The sequence below is a fragment of the Chanos chanos genome, chromosome 3 (genome assembly GCF_902362185.1).
Source record: "Chanos chanos chromosome 3, fChaCha1.1, whole genome shotgun sequence".
Taxonomy (NCBI): domain Eukaryota; kingdom Metazoa; phylum Chordata; class Actinopteri; order Gonorynchiformes; family Chanidae; genus Chanos; species Chanos chanos.
Window position 1 is genome coordinate 16,992,501 of NC_044497.1, and position 21,253 is coordinate 17,013,753.

Below are 21,253 nucleotides of genomic sequence, written 5' to 3' on the forward strand. Positions count from 1 at the left end.
GTGTGCGTGCGTGTGTGTGTGACAGAGAGAGACAGACAGACAGACAGACGGACAAGTCTGAATGTTGTGACTGCAAGGTTAACGTTTCAGAATATGGTCATATCCTGACTATTTGTGCGTGTGTGTGTGTGTGTGTCCAGCTTCATCATGTACCCCACACACGTTTTGGAAAATAAACAGCAGCGATTTACTCACCAAGACTCTTAAAACCCCCGGCCATTATGTCTGGCTGCCTCTCATTTCTCCGTCCACCCAGAGATTCAGTCGCTGGCTGTGCAGCTATGTCATCTAATGATTAACGTGTTCCCTGCAGCGCCCAATTTCAACACTCATGCAAACACCTCAAAACATTTAAAACTAAACCAAATTTTACTATTCACCCAGGACCCCAGGGTTGACAGAGATCCCAGTTACACTGCTGAAAGTCTATTTGTTTAAGATTTGGATTACATAGCACAGATCTGTGCCACCTGGGGATTGTTCTTTAGCATGCTGCTAACACAGGGCATTTGAAAGATCTTTTTTAACAAGTCGAGTGTTTTTCCCCATAAAATAAACTGCACAGATTCCTCAGAGTTTGGTTGCTAATCTACTCTGTGGTCTCTCTCAGAGGAGATAAGGGCAATGTATACATGTACTGTCAGTAAAAACCACAAACGCAGGCAGTTAACGTCACAGTTAGCACTTAGCCACCATGAATCAGCCGTGTGTTTGTCCTAACCATCTTGCTCTCTCTCTCTCTCTCTCTTTCTCTCTCTCTCTCTCTGATATTGTTCCAGTATTTTCAAGTGTATGTGTAGGGCTGACAGAGCGTGGTGTATTTTTATAGAAGAAGAAGAGAAAGGAATGTATGAGAGGATAAGTACTGGGAGCTGTGGTGCTGAGAGAAAGAGAGGATGGGATATGCACCACTGGGCCACTTTCACAAAGCTTTATTTGTTTTACTCGGATTTACAGGACCCTGGAATCCTCTCTTTTCTCATCTCTCTCTCTCTCTCTCTCTCTCTCTCTCTGTCGTAAAATCTGTTGTAACCGCTTGAAAACAACCACAGGGGCAATCACAAGTGATGAGAATGTGTATGTGGGGGGGCTGTACGCTCTTTACACAATGTATTTCTTTTTTGAGCATACACACATATACACATACTCACACACACACACATACACACACACACACATACACACAAACAAACAAACATACACACAAAACAGCACCTTGGCATCAGGCGAGATACAGAGATCTCTCCAAAGAGACACACAGATAAACTCATCAGGGGACCAGCTGTCCATGGCTCTCTGTTATACAACATCTTTTCATCTCTTTTCTGTGGGCATGCACACACGCATTCACACGCACATAAACACACGCACTCATACACACCCGACTCATACACACACACACACACACACTCAGTGTGGCTGAGACCTTGACCTCAGTATGTTCTTCCATTCATTGTGTGAATGAAGTGGGAAAGAAAGAGAGTATGTACTGATAACATTCAATTGCTGCACAGAAAGAAAGAAAGAAAGAAAGAGAGAGAGGGAGCAGAGAGTCAACAGAGAGACATGTTTGTGTTGTGACTCTATCTCCCGGTTGTCTGTGACATTAATGTGTTATTGCTATAGACAACCCACTCTTCACCATCCATAACTACTTCCTCTTTCAGTGTGTATACAACATGTTTTACTCTTAACCCTTAACCTCCACTCAGAGATGAGCACCATCTTAGAAATGAAACATACACATGCGTGCATTCACACACACACACACACACACACACACACATTCATACACATATAAACACTCACTGTGTTCATGGATGAGGGTTTCACACATGGATTTCTCAGAGCACTTAGGGGGGCAGTTGGAACTCAAAACTCAAAACAAAGGTCCCACATTTCCACTCCACTTCCAAACCCTCCCTCTCGTTCTGCCTTGGCTCTATGCCCTTTGCAACCCTTTCCTTTAGGTGACTGCTCTTAGCTTCGGGTCTTAAGGATGTGCCCACTGGGTTCTGGAAAGCCACTCTCAAAGTCACTTCCCTGAGCCTTACTTAAGAGTTCTTTTTTTTTTCCTCTTCCATTTTACAGGAGAGAAAAAAAAAAGCCATGGTAGAAAATACTGGAAAAGTTCAAATGTCTGGATAGCAAGGAAGGAAAATTGTCGGATTACTGCCCCACTGTTTTTGGACCCAACTTTTAACCATACGCAAAATGTCATCTCACTTAAACCTCAAAACTCCCTCTCCAGGCACTGTTACTGTGGTAACGAGGAGAGGGAGAGAGAGAGAGAGGGAGAGAGGGTGTGTGTGGAGGGAAGAGAGAGCTGAGAGGGAGAAAAAAAGGGGGTATTCTGGGCACATTTGTGGAGCATGTGTAGGACAGGCTAAAGTGGTCCTGATGGTTGTGAATTAGTGACCCAGATGCATCAATGACAGAGACAAAGGAAGAAAGAAATAATAAAACATTTTGTCGCATCCACTTTAGCTGCCTGCACTTGTTTTTTTTTTTTGTTTTTTTTTTTACTTCCTTTACATCCTGTTCCTCTCTCCTTTCCTCTACTTCCTTTTCAGTCAACGTCTTCAATTTTATCAAAATGTCGCACTTCACAATAAATTTGGCAGAGCTAGTTTTAGATACGTTTGTTTTTAATTCCGTAATCTTCTTTTATCTTTATTATATTGCTTCCCTAAGTCTTTCCCTTTCTTTACCTCTGTTCTGACTCGATGCAGTCAGTTATCTATTCACTTAAAGGTTATCCCAATTTTTGTCATCCAAATTTTTACCACTATAATTAACATTTGATGTAATAACTTAAGTATGGAATCTCTATCTCTCCCTAGCGTTAGATACTTTGCCACGTTTAGCATGAACCTGCCAGCACCTCACAGAGCACTGCTGAAGGTTAAATAATGACTCAATCAGATATCCATTAACATCTCCACCCAACGCACTTGTTTTCTTTTCAAACCCAAACTCTGAGGTTCAGTGAGAGCACATGCGTAATAATAAATTATCTTCTGAATATGAAGTCAGCGTGATATAATGATGTGTCTGTCAAAGCAACTGACACCTCTCAACACTTGAGAGCACAGGTTCTCCAGAGAGTGTTGAGTGTGTGTGTGTGTGTGTGTGTGTGTGTGTGTGTATGTGTGTGTATGTATGTGTGTATTTTGTGTGTTTGTGTGTGTGATAGAGAGAAAGAGAGACAGAGAAAGAGAGAGGCTGTAATTTTCTCCAAGCTCTTCTCATATGCTGTGCAGACTGGTAATGATGAAAGAGGGTCATTTGTTTGGAACGTCATCTGACCGCGATGTTTACTTTAGACCCCCAACAGTTCTGATGATTGAGGCCTCTCAGTTATGTTTACCCACACACATACACACACACACACACACACTCTCACACACTGCCCCCAGATGGTACCAGAGAGAGCAAGAGAGAGTTAGGAAATGGAATAGAGAAAGAAGAAAGGGGAAACGAAAGAGGTTAAAGGAAGAAGCTGAAAAACGGAAGGATAGAAAAGAGAGGAAGGATGTTCTTGAAAAAATGACAGCATCCTCATCTTTCCAAAAAGAACACTTTTGTGTTTCATCATGCGTTTCAGTTTATTTTAAGTTCTGACTCTTGTGGCGTATGCTTTAAAGATTTAGACTCAGGCTTTTATGTGCATATACACTCCCTTGCCCCCTTCCATCTATCACTCTGAGCACACACACACACACACTTTTAGGAAGAGAAGCGGACCTTGGTCATACACATACAACTTCAGGGTGGGCTTTCTGTCCTAGGCCATAAACTGCCATCACAGAAAGACCACCAAGTCATCTCTTCTGTTTGTTTTGTCCCCTCCCTTTGTCTTTTTTTTGTCTTTGAGTTAACAACACAGCACTGACAAGAGTCTTTCTCTCCCCTCTTCTTCTTCCTCCAACCCCCCCACATCCCCCATCCTTCCATCTCTCTACCACTTTCTTTCTCTCTCTTCAGGGCCAGAATGTTCCAGAAACTTCACCTCCAACAGTGGAGTTATCAAGTCTCCTGGCTTCCCAGAGAAGTATCCCAACAACCTGGACTGTACCTTCATGATCTTTGCCCCCAAAATGTCAGAGATCATTCTGGAGTTCGAGAGCTTTGAACTGGAGCCGGACACCACCCCTCCCGCCGGGGTCTTCTGCCGTTATGACCGACTGGAGATATGGGATGGTTTCCCTGGAGGTGAGTCTGGTTAATATAGCTCTAAACACTACAACAGAGCAAGAGACTGGCAGCACTAATGGACTGCCAAGAGTGCGTGGATGACATTCAGTGGAAATGGATGGGTATGGTAGAAATGAAATGATGAAATTATTTCATTCCTCCATGGCCATCCTCTGATGTAACTAAGATGATTCTTTTTTTGTTGTTGTTGAACTGCTAAATATTCACACACATGACAGGTGCATGTCTCTCAGCTACTGTAATGTGAACGGAATCCAAGCATAAATCAGTAGACAGTTCTCAGAATTAGACATACAGATGCTCATAATGTTCATTCACACACACACACACACACACACACACACAGGCACAGACTTTGGGTGAATCTGGGTCAGGTCACCAGGTGCAAAGCGTAACCCCTAAACACAGGCCCACTGTCCTCTGTAGTGTAAGGGCCGGAAAGCAGGACCCTACACAGACACACACACACACACACACACACACACACACACACATACACACACGCTCACACACAATAGTGACATTGAAAGTCAGCAGCCTTGAGCAGGGCTACTCTATGCTGTGCACCACTCTGTCTGGTCCTGTGTCTGAGAGGAGCAGAGGTCAGTGAAGGAAGAGCCATGTCCTTGTGAATATGGCAGAGTCTTCTGGATTGGCAGATACTATCGCCCAGTCACAATGCAATATAATTGGCCACAGGGGACTACACAAGGAAATAATCGGCTCCTGACAAAATGCTCTGGCATGCAACAAAAAACAAAACAAAAAACCCACCCTGAACTGAAGTCAAGATAGCAGGATCTTATCTACACACACACACACAAACACACACAGATTTAAATGCTCTCTAATGGAGTCTAGGGAGGGTCCAGTAACTTGTTGAGTTTGAAGCATGCCAAACTCCCATTTCTTTAAAGCCTCCCCCTCTCTCACTCTCTCACTTTCTCTCTCTCACTCTCTCTCTCTCTCACTCTCACCAGGAGTTGTTTTGTCTCTGTCTGATTTGTCTGGGCATGAAAGAATGTTGACATTTGCCTTACCCCACCTAAAATATATTTTTTTTCTCCAAAACAATTACAGCCCTGGCATCTCTTCAGCTTCCCCAGACCCAGATCTGTAAAAACATAGCCACCAGCAAATAAGACAGCTCAGCTGGAAAAAAAAAGAGAATGTAACCTGGGAGTTTAATATCATTACACATCATTATCACAGTTATTTTTGACACACAGGTGAAAAAGCAGGGAAAAAAAGTTGAAGCTAGCAAGCAGACATTTTGAGTTTAACTCACTTTCTTGGCTTCTTCCTGACCATATTTCAATTATAACTTATTCACATACACTGACTTGAAGTAGTTACCTCTGTTTTATCAGTCAAATCACAGAGGCCTATTCCAAAATATATATAATAATTTATGCATCTGTTTACACTTATTATGTAAGTTGGTTTATGTTGCACCTTTGATACAGATACTGTCTGAAAAAACTTCTCATGATGCATCGGATGGAAAGTAGATTGGGTAAAATACCAGCACGTGAGACCCTCATGTACCAGAGAGGATGACCATAGCATGGCAAAATGTTCCCTCATGTTGATATGTCAGCCAGTATCTCAACCAGGAACAGAAAGAACATCCCTGACCCAGATGACAGCGGCATAACCTGCGATGCCATGTAGATCAATAGTGCATTAGTGTGGAAGGCTGACAGGCACAGGACAGTAAGCCCCAGCAGAGAACCCGGGGGAACAACTACCGTGTTACCCACTGTCGGGCTGCCCAGTCTGGGAAGAGAGTGTTTGATTTCTCCTTTCCTCCCTGCCTGGTGCCCCACCCTGTTCTGAACAAACACACAGGACACATTAAGAGTGTTTTAAATTTGTGCTGCAGATAATCCCGAGGCTGAGGGCACGCGCACACCACACACGCACGTTAACACACACACACACACACACATTCTCACTTGCACCTGGCTGCATTTGTCTGTTCTATGAAGATTAATTTAAGCCAGTAGATCCCTGCTCTGTGTCACCCTCCCCTCAGAACAAACCCTACCACACACACACATCCACACACACACACACAGACACACACACACACACACACACACACACGCACACAGAGTTGGCAGGACTCTTTCATCTGTCAGGGGTTGAAAGAGAAGGAGCGTATTAAGAGAGGAGTCAGTCACTTGTTGGAGATCACAGAGCTCCTAATCAGAGATAAGCAACATCAGACAGCCAGAGAGAGGGAGAGAGACACCTTTCTCCCCTGCCTGTCTGTCTGTCCTCTCTCTCTTAATGATTTTGTTCCATCCATCAAACTCTCTCTTCATCCTTTTTCTTCAGTCCCTCTCTTTCAATTTATTCTCTCAGCTGTTCTTTTTTTTCTTTCTTCCCTCTGCATTCCTTCACTCCCCTGTCTCTTTAAAATTCCACGGCCTTGTGCTCCTTCTCTCTCTCTCTCTCTCTCTCTCTCTCACACATACATTCAGAGTGTTCAGTGGAACGTGTCTCTGGCCTCCCGTTTATTGCTTTCCTTTCCTGACATTCTCTACTTTTCTCTCCTTCATTTGTTTTACCCCCTCCCTTTTTCTTTTCTTTTCTTTTTTTTTGAGTGGCTTTTGAGAAGTCAGTCGACTGTGGCCATGACTACCTTCAGGCCTATAGAGGGGGGGACTGAGTATAAGGGAGAGCAAAGGAATTTATGACAGAGAAAAACAGACCAAGAGCCATGGCCTAGCCTTCTGTTTAGCAGAAGCACTTTCTCGTTGATTACGATGGCAACAGGGTGTGGAAAGTTCTGGACTGTTTCCCACACGCCTTTACGGGAGGTCAGCCGCCGTCACTGCCCTCCGGCAGAGTTAATCTTCTGTCATTTATTTACACGTTCAAAATACTGCTGCAGTAAACAGTCGTTTAGAAATCACAAGACGTGCTCTGAGTGGATACCCCTGGGAGCAGATTTGTCCTTTAGGCTGAGCTGGAGAAAAAGGCTTTTTTTGTGCTTAGTTACAGGAAAACAAAGTTAAGGGACAACATGGGCAGTAGCAGGTTACAAAGACTTGTATCTGCTTACACACGAACTGAATATGATTATTATGTGCTGTTCGTGTTTATTACATTTTAATACTTTTAGAACAAGAGTTGAATATATTAATTATAATATGAATGCATTCAGGATATTTTCAAACATGTTTTTTGTTATGCCTGAATGGTTTTTTGTCTTTTAAGTTACAACGTTTGAAATTTCAATCCAGTCTCAAGGAATCTTATCAAGTAGTGCTCTCTCTCTCTATCTCTCTCTCTCTCTCTCTCCCCGCAGTGGGTCCATACATCGGCAGGTACTGCGGATCAAACACTCCGGGTCGGATAATCTCCTACACTGGCATTTTGGCCTTGACAATCAACACAGACAGTGCAATCGCCAAGGAGGGCTTCTCGGCCAACTTCACCGTGGTGGAGAGGACCGTCCCTGAGGGTTAGTGACCTCTCAGAGTCTCTCTTTTCAAACACACTGTTATTACTGAGAAAATGAAGTAGCATCTTTCATGACGCTCCATACATTTTGGAATAAACATGGTCTCCAAACGATTACTGTCAAGCGTTGAAAGTGTAACGTAGTGCTCATATTTCTCATATATCTATCTACATTTCTTTTCATAATTAATATGTTATTGAGTGGTATTGACACTCAAAATTCATACACAGAGTCAAGTTCATTTTTTATTTCATAAGCTCATTAAAAACTCCCCTCAGTATATCTACTGTCATCTTCATTTATTTCTGAGGAAGAGCAAACTTCACTGAACTAAAACAGTCATTTGATTCACATTCCCAAACACATGACTGTATACAGTTTACAGTATAGCCCACCATCTACACAGTGTAGACATACACCACAGCTGTTTTTACATGAGAGCTCTGTTCATGTGTCAGTGCCACACACACACACACACACACACACACACACACACACACACACACACACAGAACAGAGGGTGACTGGGAGAGTTATTAAATCAACACTTCCTGTTGGGCTGCAGTACTCTTTCATTAAGTGGATGTGTGAGGAGTCACGGCCCATCTCTCTTGCTTTATGGAAACTGCCTCACACATTCGTACGTGCACACACACACACACACACACACACACACACACACACACACACACATGTGTACACACACATTCATAAACACACATGCACTTACTAGACAGTTCCTAGTCATTTTTTTAACAGGATCACCCAGGGGCTTTGCCTCTTCACCCCAATTTAAGAATCACTCTGAGTAAACATTTCATATAAGAGCACACCACCAACCGTTACACGCCGCCGTGCTAGGCTTGTAAATCTATTCCCAGACATCCCGCCAGCACACAGCTCCTCCTCCTCTCTCTCTCTCTCTCTCTCTCTCTCTCTCTCTCTCTCTCTCTCTCCCTTTCTCTCTATCTGGCTCTCTGTCTGGCGTTAAATTAAACACTGAGAATCCCAGCTGCTTAAGCATATCTGTAGGAGAGCAATATTCATGTTCTCTGTCACCCAGAGGCCATGGTCCTGAGTTAAACACTGTCTGTGTTTGTGCCTAACACAACAGCCCTCCCTCCCTCCGGCTCTATACTACAGGGCTGTACCAATACACAGTGTGTCTGGCTTTCCTCCACATAGACATAAAAAGCTCAGATGTCATGAAAAATAAGTTCCTCTCACTCATAAAATACAGATTCATCACTGGAACAGGTGGAATCAGAACAGACAGTATATTTTTAAAGCTGGAATATTCTGTGAAGGTTATTTTTACACATAATGCAAAGAGTCACACAATGCTTTAATGTTCTTGGCCAGAGTGTTGACAAGCCCTCAGACAAAGATATAGACAGAGGCTGAGGGGGGAGGCCCATCTAGTTATTTTATATCTAGGTTGGAGAATGTCATGTTCTTTGCTGGAGCTCTGTGGTGGAGACATGCATTATCAATTATTTATCGCAATCCATAAATTTTCATTCCACTGCATTCCTCTTCTCTACATGCTTATTTATGGGGACCTGTCTGTGGAAAGAAACAGAACAGATGAGATATTAGAGATGATGGGATGCGTGGTGTTGGGAAGCTTTTCACACAGTGACAGATCATTTGAACTGATTTCTCTATTTCCCAGGACACGCTGAAAGAACTGAATGATATCACTAATAATCTGATCCTGATGAAAATCAAGAGAATAGACCCTCTTTGTGAATCTTTGAAATGATTGTACTGAAAGAGAGACATTTAGATGGAGAGTGGGTAGACTGGAGTGACAGGAGGAACAGAGAGAGACAGAGAGACAGAGAGGAACGGTGAATATGGGGTAGATGATCTTCACTGTATGCAGACAAAGGAAAGATGTTATTAAATGAGAAGATGGAGGCAGAGACAGAGAAAGAGAGATGATATTGTGCAGTGAGTATGCATGTGTGTATGAGAGAAAGAAAGAGATATGTATGTACGTGTATGTGTGTATGTGTGTATGTGTGTGTGTGTGTGTGTGTGTGTGTGTGTGTGTGTGTGTGTGTGCGCATGTGTAAGAGAGAGAGAGAGAGAGAGAGAGAGAGAGAAAGATGATGATATGCAGTGAGAGAGTGAGAGGTGTGGAGTGCAGGGTGTGAACAGTCAGTGTGAGCAGCTCAAACTGCTGTCTATCGGCTCACACAGATGGTCTCTCCATCTGCTCCACGGCTCTCAAACCTGCGTCTCTGGTCTCCGAGCCGACTGTGTGTGTGTGTGTGTGTGTTTGTGTGTGTGTGAGCGTTTCTGGCCTGCCGCTTTGGGCATATGCCGGAGTCAATACGAGTGTTGTCTCCACGCTCGTTTACATGCTTGCATAGTGTGTGTTTGATTTATGGGAGCTGTAAGTGTGAGCGTGTATGTGTGTATCTTTGGTCACTGTGACCCCTAGTCAGTGAGTTAGCTCATCGCCCAGGTCACCCCCCGACCTAAAACCTCTGTCGGAACGTCTGGACAACAACCCACAGAGGTCAGAGGTCTGAACTCTGGATGGCCTCTCCGTCATTAGCCACCCAGCCTGGATGCCTCAAGTCGACTGCCCGCAACAACGTAAACAATCCCATGTGCCCCCTACCGTGGGTGGTAGGGAATTCTGAGTGATAAACGCCCGTCCTCATGTCTGAAGAAACAGAATATCACTCTCCTTTTTTCGAGTGACAAGCTTGGGGGGGAATAAACTAAGTGCTTCCACAGGTGTGAAAAGCATAAACTGCTTACGGAGAAGTTTGTGAGTTGCCAGAGTTGTGAGTTGCCAGTCGCTCTTGTTAAAAGCTTAAGCTGAATGTTTTATGTATAAAGCTTTACAACTTAATGCAGTGTACCTCCATTAAATCCTTTTTTTTTTACCACGAATGGAGTGAAAGGGAAAGAGAGCGAATGACAGAGGGAACAACCGAGAGAGGAGAAAAGCACCGATTTTTTTTTTTTTTTTGTCTCCTGAGATGGAGAGTGCCTTGACCCTGAGTGACTTTATCCCCAGTGAAGAGCATGATGGGTTTAGTAAGCTTTCTTTGGACAGTGACGTCTGTATGCTTTAACTTACCCCATCTCTCTCTCTCCTTGTCTCTCTCTCTCTCTCTCTCTCTCTCTCTCTCTCTCTCTCTCTCTCTCTCTGCCTCTGCCTATCTCTCTACAGATTTTGACTGCACAGAACCACTGGGTGTGGAATCTGGCGAAATCACGGCTGAGCAGATAGTGGCTTCATCTCAGTATAGTGACAGCTGGTCTCCAGAACGCTCTAGACTCAACAACTTCGAGAACGGTTGGACTCCAGCGGAAGACTCCAACAAAGAATGGATCCAGGTACCATTAGAATCACAATCAGTCACTCAAACAAACTATTGCCTGTCATGAATAAGTAAAAGCTGTAAACATCCGGCCTTGGCAGGAGAAGTGCTGCCCAAGGTCTTCTTACAAACTTTGTACGCAAACAGAAAACTTTTTTAGACCTCTACTGCTGGAAGTGACTTGTTGCCTTGCTGTTATGCAAGCTGAGTGGGAATGTCTGAGCACAAGCAGGTTGTTTGTGTCCTTTTGTCGACGACCGAAGTTTTGTTTGGTATGTTTGAAAAAATATCACTCAAATTTGATGGTTCACTCAAGCTCCCTATAGGCCTCAGCATTCCTTCATCTTCAACAAAGATCTCCTGTTGTTGGAGAGTTCTTTGACTGTGCATTCCCCCTGCTCTTGTAGGTATACCTGACGTGACAGACTTCCTGTCTGTGTCATGTTGGAGTTTCTCCAGGCTAGCTGTAGACACACTCAGACTCACACACTCAGACCCTAGATCACAGTATGCGTGCTGGAACGCGAGTATAACCCTCAATGGTGTCTGCCACAGAAGGCTAACAGATTTACAAAGCATCTTGCTCCTGCCAGCAGGGATGCTGTTGACATGACAACCATGTTGTGTCACCTCTGAATGGCCTTTTTTTTAATGTTTGGGTCAGTTTATTACTGAGGCCCCTCAGGCATCTTACAAACATGAGACTTCTCTCTGCTCCCAATTTGCGCAAACGTACTTATTTTACAATCTCTGCATGGCTGGAAAGTTGTGGTCTGAGCATCGTCTCCTAGGGGGGGTTAATAATAGAACCGACCCAAATCCAAATGTTTGCTCTGGGAGTTGCGTAAAGCTGCTCTTTCCTTATTGCTAACAAAATACAGTTCTGAGGCTCCACAGTCAATATCCAGGCTAATTGAATCAGTGAAAGGGGCCCTAAAAGCTGCACGATGCAGAACCGTGGCGTTTCTGGCTTGGCGAAGAGGCATGCGCAGACTTCCCCAAGCACTTCCTGTGGGACAGGAGATGTGTCCTTATCGAGGAGTCCCCAGTGGCCCCTCTGGTGGTCTGGAGGAGTCTGGGTTGCTAGAAATCCCCCAACCGTCCCACTGAGAAGAGACTCCACAGCTGTCATGGTACTGAGAAACCCTGAGGTCCAAAATAAGAGGAAGAATGTGGACTCTCTCTCTCGCTCTCGCTCTGTCTCTCTCTCTCGCTCTCTCTCTCACTCTCTCTCGCTCTCTCTCGCTCTCTCTCTCTCTCTCCCATTGTGTGTTTCCTTTCTGTCTATGTTTGTGGTGTTGAATATGTCTTTGCCTGGCATTCAGTGGTCTTATGGCTTGTGGGCTCTGTTCAATATTGCATTGATCAAAAGTCCAATGTAAGAGAACAGACTGCACTAACATTTTACAAAGATGTGCTTCAAAAACTAATCAATGATCAGCTCTAGTACTCAAAAAGTGTGACTTCAGCTGAAAGAGTGCTGCATTTCAACCACACTCTATCTAATTGCCTGGAATGTCATGATAAAATGTGCCCAGTCAAAGCTTAAGAATGGTTTGAGTTATACTAAGTGTCATGATGATCCTTGAGACAATCTCAGAAGCAAAATATTTTTATTTTTCGTGTTTGATGTAAATGAGCTTCTCCTAAACTGATGTTGATGGGAGAGAAAAATTGCTCGCTTTCTGAATCAACCCAGGCTGGCTGTTCCGCATCGTTTCACAGTTGCCGCTTCATATTTTATTCAGGATAATTAAGTAGACTTCATAGACACTCTCGCTTTCAGCTTACTGATCTTCTTTAGTCATTTCACATTTTAATGAAACTTTAAATGGACTGTCTCCCACAGAGCGGTATCACACAGACCAGAGCAGAATTTTCCAGCTTTTGAGGGTTCTCTAAAGGCTATTGATTGGGTGGAGGGGCATGGGAGGAGGGGCTAAATTCTGGCAGTAAAAATCTTGAGTTTGTCAAACAGACTCTGGGATCCAATCTGACTGGCTTTTGCCACTTGGCCAATCAAAAGTTTAAGCTCCCCTCAGACATCTGTTTCCACGGGAACCACGAACAAACTCCTACCACAGCCCAGTGGTTTCGAATTTAAAGTAGTCTCTTGCCCTGTACTTGTGAAGGAATTTTATTATAATAAGAGTTAATTGAAAGAGTAGGATTGCATTAGACAAGCAACAACAATCTCTCTCTCTCTCTCTCTCTCTCTCTGACTCTCCAGTATTACGCTAATGGTTGTGCACTACACTTGGCATACATACAGTTTTCTCCCTTCTACCATCTCATCAGACACATACTATTAATTCATTATGTATTTCATTAGTACCTCAAATACAATTTGCATGTGGGCACTTATCTTATTCAGTACAGTCAGGCTTTTGATTGCTAGGACATATGTCCTTACCTTTTTTTACTACATTTCACTTAAAGCTCTGCCCAGAGAGAGTATGTGTCATGCATGCTAATGTGGGCGTCGTTCTAAAGCAGCAGGAACAAGTCTATGCACTGCAGAAACTCTTTCAGTATAATCAGTCCAGAAGGTCAGGGGATCTCGTTTGGAACAACTGCTTAACAGTGCAGATATGAAAATTCCGTCCGTTCTGTTTAACGAAAGGAGAGCTTGGCCCATGTAGAGATTAACTGGGTTTTCAGCCCGAAACTGAGGATGGGCCAAGTCATGCTTCAGCAAGGAGAGGATCTCTAAAGATGTAATGGTAGTCACTGTGCAGTCTTTTGAACTCTCGTTACCTTTAGAAGTTTGATCTCCATGAGGTGATCGTCATCATTGATCAGCTGCAGATTATTTAAAATTTCATATATTCTGTCAAAGCACCAGGGGTGTGTGTGCGTTGGTGGGGGCGGTGGGGGGTTCCAAGACTGTCTTTCCAAAAAAAAAAAAGAAAAGTTGTATTCATGGAGATGGCCTGGTTTAAATAGGAAGTCTTTTCTAATGCATGACGTAGCGTGAGGAAAAACCTGCATCTGTGCAACACATTTGGGCCCTCAAAGGGGTAGTATTTTGGAAAGACATGGTACAAAACCAGAAACAAAGACTTCCTACAGGGAATCTTTTGGAGAGTAATAAAAAAAGAACGATTTGAAATCCTGTGGAAGGCTCGCTGTGAAGTGGTACGGACCTCTGTCAGTGAACACCCTAGTCCCATGCCATCAGTGCATTGCAACAGCTTAAGTCTGAACAAGAGCATGAAAGAGCAAGGGGGCTCATTCGCTTTGACAGGAACCCATTGATCAAAGCTGGCTGCATGAATTATGCATTTATTTTTCATCTCAGGTAGAAAGTCAACTGTCAATACTTGAAAGCATTTCAGTCATGTTTTTTTTTCTTTTCTTTTTTTGCCTAATGGTGGGGATTGGATTCATCCATGGCCGTTGTCATGTTTTGTTTTATTAATCTCGTCCTCATAACGATTCTTATCCATGTCTCCATAATTCATTTTCAAAAAGGGGGTTCGTATGTTAGCGTCAGCCTGACAGCGGAAGCTAACGCTGGCTGCTTCATTTGGCTCTCAGCGCCTTGCGTTTCTCCCGCTGTTCGTCTAAATGATTTGATCATGAAAAGAATCAAAGGGATGGCAGAAGCCTTTTTCTCCAAGCGTCACAAGGGGATGTTAACTGACGTCTCGTTCGCAGGAGCTGCACAGGCAAGAGGGCACAGCATTCAAAGTAATAAAGCGAATATTTTGGTAAAGGCCTTGCTGGTCGCTAATGTGTCAACTGGTTCAGCAGGATGCAGCATCATGTTGTCTTGATTGATGGAGCTTTTGGAGGAAAACGCTTGACCAGTGAACAGAAATGATGTGTCTCTCGTTTTTCTTTTAAGAAATGCTGTGACTGCCCCCCCCCCCCCCCCCCCCCCCCACTCACCAATAATACCAGTGTGCTCCCAAACTATTTTGAGAAGAAAGCAGGTGAAAAGGCCATCAAACAGACTCTAATTACTGACTTCCTTGCCCTTGAAGAAAACATTCCTCTTCAGCCTTTGTCCATTCGTTTATTTAAAACTGTCAAAGAGACAGAAGCAGAGGGCTAAAGAGGATGCACGAAAGAAAGAGAAAAAGACTGCCGGGGCAGGATGTCAGACAATGTATTGATGCACTCATCCGTGTCCTGTTTTCCTTCACCCATCTTTCTAAACGTCGCTGTCAGTTAGCCGTGTTCACCGTACCGAAAGTACCGATTTTCCCTCCCTGTTTTCTTTTTTTCCCCTTTCTTTCATTCTTCAGTTAACAGATTTGAAGGTGCTATTTCGAGACATGAGTCTGTCTTCCTGCCAAGTGATGAGTAATTAGACAGTAGGACGGTAATTAATATCAGACTCTGTGATGATGAGAAAGCCAGCAGCGAGGCCCCACTATATCCCCTACACCCACACCTGACCCACCACGGCTCTTTCCTTCATTAAACACGTTACAGGTGTTCAAGAAGTTCAGGAATTCTGTAAAGAATGGTATGGAGAGGGGTGGTTTTTTTGTTGGCAAGAGCAATTTGTAGCATATCAACCAGAATCCCTTTCAACTCAGATGAACTACAAGGCCTCTGCCTTTACCTAGATTGGTTTAATGCATTTCATGAAACTTGACTCACTGAAGCTCACACAGTACACCATGTTCTAGAGGACGTCCCTATGTTACAATGAGTATCATCTACTGATTAATTCCACCTCAGGGATGCACTGATATGCTTAATACAGCAGCCCACATGAGTCACTGGTGTCTGTCTCTCTCTTTTTTTTTCTTTTAGGCAGGAAATTGTGATATTAGTACAAACATATTAGCACAAACCATGCTAAAATTTGAGCAGGGCTAGGATTGCCATGGCAACATGAAGTGTTCGTGTACTGTTTGGATCAGCTGCATGTTCCACACTGTGAAAAACACTGTTGACTATTAACCGTCAACAGACCACCCTATATTGCTCTCAGTCTGGGATGTGTCGGCCAAGTTCAGTCCATCAGAACCCGACGGCTACACCGTTCCCATGGCGGAAATTAAACCCACAGAGGACCTTTATTTGAAGTAATCATCTCACATACGTGAATACCTTCTTCCTCATTACCTTACTCTGATCGTTTATCTATGTCAGAGAAATGGATGATAGCAGCTCAGCGCCACGTGCTAATTTAATGCCAAAAAAGAAATGCAAGAAAGGAGCTAAAAATACACAGGCTAATTCCGCTAGGTAAATTCACTGACGGATGAGAGGTCTTCAGAGGAGTTCACAGGTCCCAGCATGCACTGATACAATTTTCATGGAAAAGGGAATTAATTACACCTTTACTTGATAGAATTTCATAAGAGCTTTAAACTGGAAGACAGGTGCTTTTGATGAAACTGGATGAAGTAGGTTTGAAAAGAAGGAGGAGTGGTAGTTGATGAATTGAGAGATACAGAACCCCAGTAGTGCCATTCGGGCTTGAGTTGTCTCCTCTGCCCTTTTAGTTACTCTTTGATAACCAATTTTTTTCAGGCTGATAACGCGTAAATTTGAAACACGAAGCTGATGTCCATTCTCCATTGATTAACTGTTTTATTGTGTGTGTGTGTGTGTGTGTGTGTGTGTTGTGAAAGATCAAAAGAAGACGAATTAAAAACATTATAAATGTGTAGCTAAATTAAGATTTTTTATGGTGGGGGCGGGGTGCCTTTATAGTTAGGGAAAAGGTCTCCCACTATAAAGCAGTTGGGACCCAAACAGTTTTTTTCTGTTTTGTTTTGGAATGGGTAAGGGTAGCCCTCACATGAGCACGCTTACAAGAAACGGCAAGAATCACCTTCTGAACCTCCTCTCCCTCCCCATTCTATTCCCACTCCATCCAGCCAGCCAGCCAGCCCCATCCCATCTATGGCAGACAGTGCATAGACTCAGTCTCTGCTGAAAGGCAGCCAGACTGACTCAGATTGTGTGCTTGGCTAATTCCACACATGGTGGAAGTTTAATGAGTGTACCATGGGGTTAAGGGGGGTTGGATTACTGTTCGCGTCATCCACTTTAGCGGAGACAAAAGGGCCAGTGTCTGCGTCGTCTCATCGAATACACACACACACGCACACACACACACATTAATCTAATTGCACATGAGACGTAATTGCCGACATGCAAAACACAGCGCGAGCAATTCATTCTGTATTTTGCTGCGCTCATTTTGGCTGTGTCATGACAACAGTCTATGATTTTTACCCCTTGTTCCTAACAGTGCAGGCAGAGGTTGCGCCATACAAACTGATCTTGGGTCAGTTCTGTTGCTCACTTTTTGAGAGTAAAAACTTGGAAAAGCTGGTTCTGGGCCTGTGTTTAAGGTCCTTTACACCTCAGTTGTTCTCACCTCAGCATGAAGGAATGAGACAGGACTCTGTCTCCTACTGTTTCACTAGGTGTGCGTTCAGTCTAGGAAAACGCTCACAGCAAACTATAAATAGCTTTTAAACTCTCACTGTGAAAGAGACAGTCCATATTGAGTATTTTATGTTGTTTGTGTTAGCTTGTGGTTGAAATGTGGCCCTGGCAACTTGGCATTGACACAGCAAGGACTGTGGAAGATTCCTTTTGGTTCCACAATGTCTTATCCCATACATTCTCCTGACAATATAGTTTTTCTAAGACTTAAATAATGTTAAACTAATGTTTATTGTAAACATGGCTGAGGCTGATTTGGCTGGCTTTTACTCTTTACCAGTGATTGGAATTTCTCATGGTAGAATTAAGAAAACTGTGTACAAGAATGACTGGAAATTATCAGGTGGGTTATTCCCCCAGAGAAAAGGAGAGATGTTTTTTGTTTTTTTAATTTTGTTGGACAGATTAGGCCTGGATTAAATGATGGTGACATCATGGAGGAGGGTGTTTGTACTTTTTAGATTTGAGTAACTGTCTAAAGCCTCACATGTGTCATTGTCTGCTGCCTGGCACTATTCCAGATCCACCCTGTTACATAAGGCCTCCTGTCTGAGGGAGAGGAGGCAGCAGGCAAAAAAAAAAAAAGTGTTGAAAATGGGCATGTATTTTGCTGAGTCAGCACAATTTCACAATGCAATGTGCAGAGGGTATGTTTAGGCTGCAGTTTATGGTCTTTTTTTCACGCGGTTACGTCACCTAGTATGCTTCACTCAGCCAATTGTGTCAGAGCAGTGAACTAATGTTTATTTTACTCGGAAAAAAAAAAATTATGCGTGTTTGTCCTGAATTTTCTAAGGATAATTAAGGCAGAATATTGAAGGTTTATTAACTAGACAAGTTGTGGCTTTAGTTCAAATGTTGCTCTTTTGTGGTTTTGTGGTGCTGCCAGTGGAGAAAAAGTCCAATTTATTAAAACCATCACAGAGAATTCAAAGCATCACTATGTTGTGTCCTTATAAGGTGATGTGGTTCTGTTTGGAACAGATGCTGTCTGTTTGGGAGAGTCCACTCTCTCAACATGGGGATTCCCATCTGTGGAGAGGTGGTTTCCTTCCATTTTGTCGTTTATGTTGCTTGTGACCTTGTGGCTATGAAAAGGGTCATGCTGGTCTGGCACCACATCATACACACACACACACACACACACACACACACACACACACAAGCCCTGTGTAATAGTCCTACAAAAAAGAAATGAAATATCCCAATTTTGAAAAGTGAAAAACTAGAAAAATAAAAGAATTCAAATGTGGAACTATAGTATCCAACATACATTCTCTTCTCTCTTTTCTTTCTCTCTCTCTCTCTCTCTCTCTCTCTCTGAAACAAGCAGACATCAATAAATCATGGCACTCTCATTAGAGCTGAGAGCTGATCTGTTATCAGTTCATGTCAGTGGAATTGATCCAACCTGTTTTCCTTCCTCCACCACGTCTTTCAGACCCACTGCCTCCCTCTGGCTCTCCTCTGCTCTAGTCAACTCTGCCCTACAGACCAAACACATGCTCCTCCAGCTATGCATATTTCAACATGCATACGGAAGACACGTCGAGAATCAAAGCTAGGGGGAAATCGTGTAATCTTGCTTAGTTGAGACAACCTCACAACCTGGTTCTAAAGTAAAAACATGGTTGGTGTATTAGCAGCTAGCTCCCTCTGCTTGTTTAATTGTATTAGAAGCTCATGAGATCAGTTGATTGGATGATGGTCCAAGGCCAAGACACCTCATTGGTTAGTTCGGATAGTAAAGAATGCTTTCTTTGATCCAGGTTGGACCAAGTTGTAGTGAAAGAAGAAGCAAAAAGCCTGTCTCATTTTGCTTCCTCCCCACTGTCTAGATGAGGTTATGCTCAGACGGGGTTTTGCCTTTAGAAAAATTGTAACCCCATTCCACTGGCCAGAGATCAGTGTGTGTCTGTGTCTGTTTTTTTCTACACTTATTAAAAAGACATGCTTTGAAACAGGGGATTTGATACAGTCCGTGTTTATGACCATAAAGAAAACTGTTCCTTATATGGCGAGTCAAACGTGCTCCCAAGCGGCAATGAAAACTATCCCCCCCTCCGCCCCGACACAGACACACACACACACACACACACACACACACACACACACACACACACACTGAGTTACTGCAGATGCTTCAAGAAGGAAAAACAGTAGAGTATGGTAATGTAGAAAACCTTATTCACAGTACCCATCTGGTTTTGTCTTTTGAAAGATTTCTGGGCAGTTACTGCATACCGTGTGTAAAATGAAATAAAATTAATAGCCGGCATTGATGTTTCCCCTTCGAATAAGGGATATAGGATTTCAGGTTTCCAGTGAAATACTGTTGAAAAGTTCCAACAACGGGGGTATGTTTCTTAGACAGTGCTGCCCTAACTTGGCTACCATTTTACAGAACATACACGGATGTCCATGGACTCATGGATAACTTGTTAAACCTGTAGCTATGGTACGATGTTCTGAGCCAAACATCTCAAAACCAGCAGTTCTCATGGACCACACTGGCTTGTGTTCTGGGTTTGGTGTGGTTTTGAAGTCTCTGCCTCCAGCTCCGCAAGTGAAAGTCCAGTTGAAACTGTCTCTCATCCCAGTGCCAGTGACTGAGTGGCTGTCTACTCCCAGTTTGGTGCTGCAGGAGCATGCGAAGGAGTCCTTGACCCCATCCACACACAACCCCCTTTGCTTTACATTAACATCAGTGCACAAAACCAAGACCATAATACGTGTGATGCACTAACGGCATTGGAAACTGATCCTACAAGGCCCTGTGCCACCGGAATCTGGATTTTCGCCCTTTGTCTGCCTCTCTCTGTCTCGTTCTCTTTCTCTTTTTCTTTTTCTCTGTTTCTCATTATGTTCTGGATGCAATGTGACATCTTGATTGTGTGCTTTATTTGACAGTGTAGGTTTCTTGGGGAAAAAAAATCATCACTAATAATGTGTTGGCTAGTTCCTTGTCTGAATGTAAATCCTAGGGTCGGGGAAATAAATTGCTTTTGTGTCCCCTTCTCTGCCAAGGGTGGATGATCAGAGGGAGAAAACTGTTAAATCAATCCACAGTCTTAAGTCATGACTCTTCAGGCATAAAGCAGGGGGAGACACATTCAGCTCAGTTTGGCCAAAGAGTTTCTGAGGGTGGGACACTGGGTCAGAGCTAGAATGTTTTTCTCCATGCTTACAATGGAGTGTAACACACACACACACACACACACACACACACACACACACAATGTGATCCATAAAGGTCTTTGTTTTGGAAAACTTAAGTAGCAGACATAGTGTGGACATTGAGCAGTTGTAATGTTCAGAGTCTCGTCCTTTTTGATGCCACGAAGTGTTTGAATTTTAACAAACGAATCCCCCCAGGGCACTGAGAACTCAAATACACACACCTTCCCTGTCAGCTCAGCTAAACCCCACCTCTCCCCTTAACCTCTCTCTCTCTCTCTCTCTCTCTCTGACTGAAAATATAATGACCTTCCAGAATGACACAGTGGCTCATGATTACTTTATGAAGCATTCATTTTTTAATATGGAGTACATCTGAAGTTCCGTCTCCTTTTATATATATCCTTTTTTTTTTTTTTTTTTAATGCTTTTGTCAAATGGCTCATACAGTCAAAGATCTTCTCTCTTTATTCTGTAAGCTCTTGTCTTTCATTGCAGGAAATTAAATTGTCCTCACTGCTCTCTGTTATTAAATTCAGAGTTTATTAAAATCAATCACACCTGTATTACTCTATGGGGGACTTTTTTTGTTCCTCCTTCAAGAGTCTGAACT

General features: G+C 43.3%; 1 protein-coding gene across 3 annotated transcripts in view; it reads left to right on the plus strand.

The window, feature by feature from the left end:
* The window catches only part of nrp1a (neuropilin 1a), a 60,489-nt gene that overhangs the window by 24,071 nt on the left and 15,165 nt on the right, over window positions 1-21,253 (plus strand). For all 3 annotated transcript variants that reach the window (XM_030768203.1, XM_030768202.1, XM_030768204.1), the window contains exons 4-6: window positions 3,988-4,215; window positions 7,538-7,693; window positions 10,890-11,056. In XM_030768203.1, coding sequence (XP_030624063.1) covers window positions 3,988-4,215; window positions 7,538-7,693; window positions 10,890-11,056 — 551 coding nt within the window. The remainder of the gene's footprint in view (window positions 1-3,987; window positions 4,216-7,537; window positions 7,694-10,889; window positions 11,057-21,253) is intronic.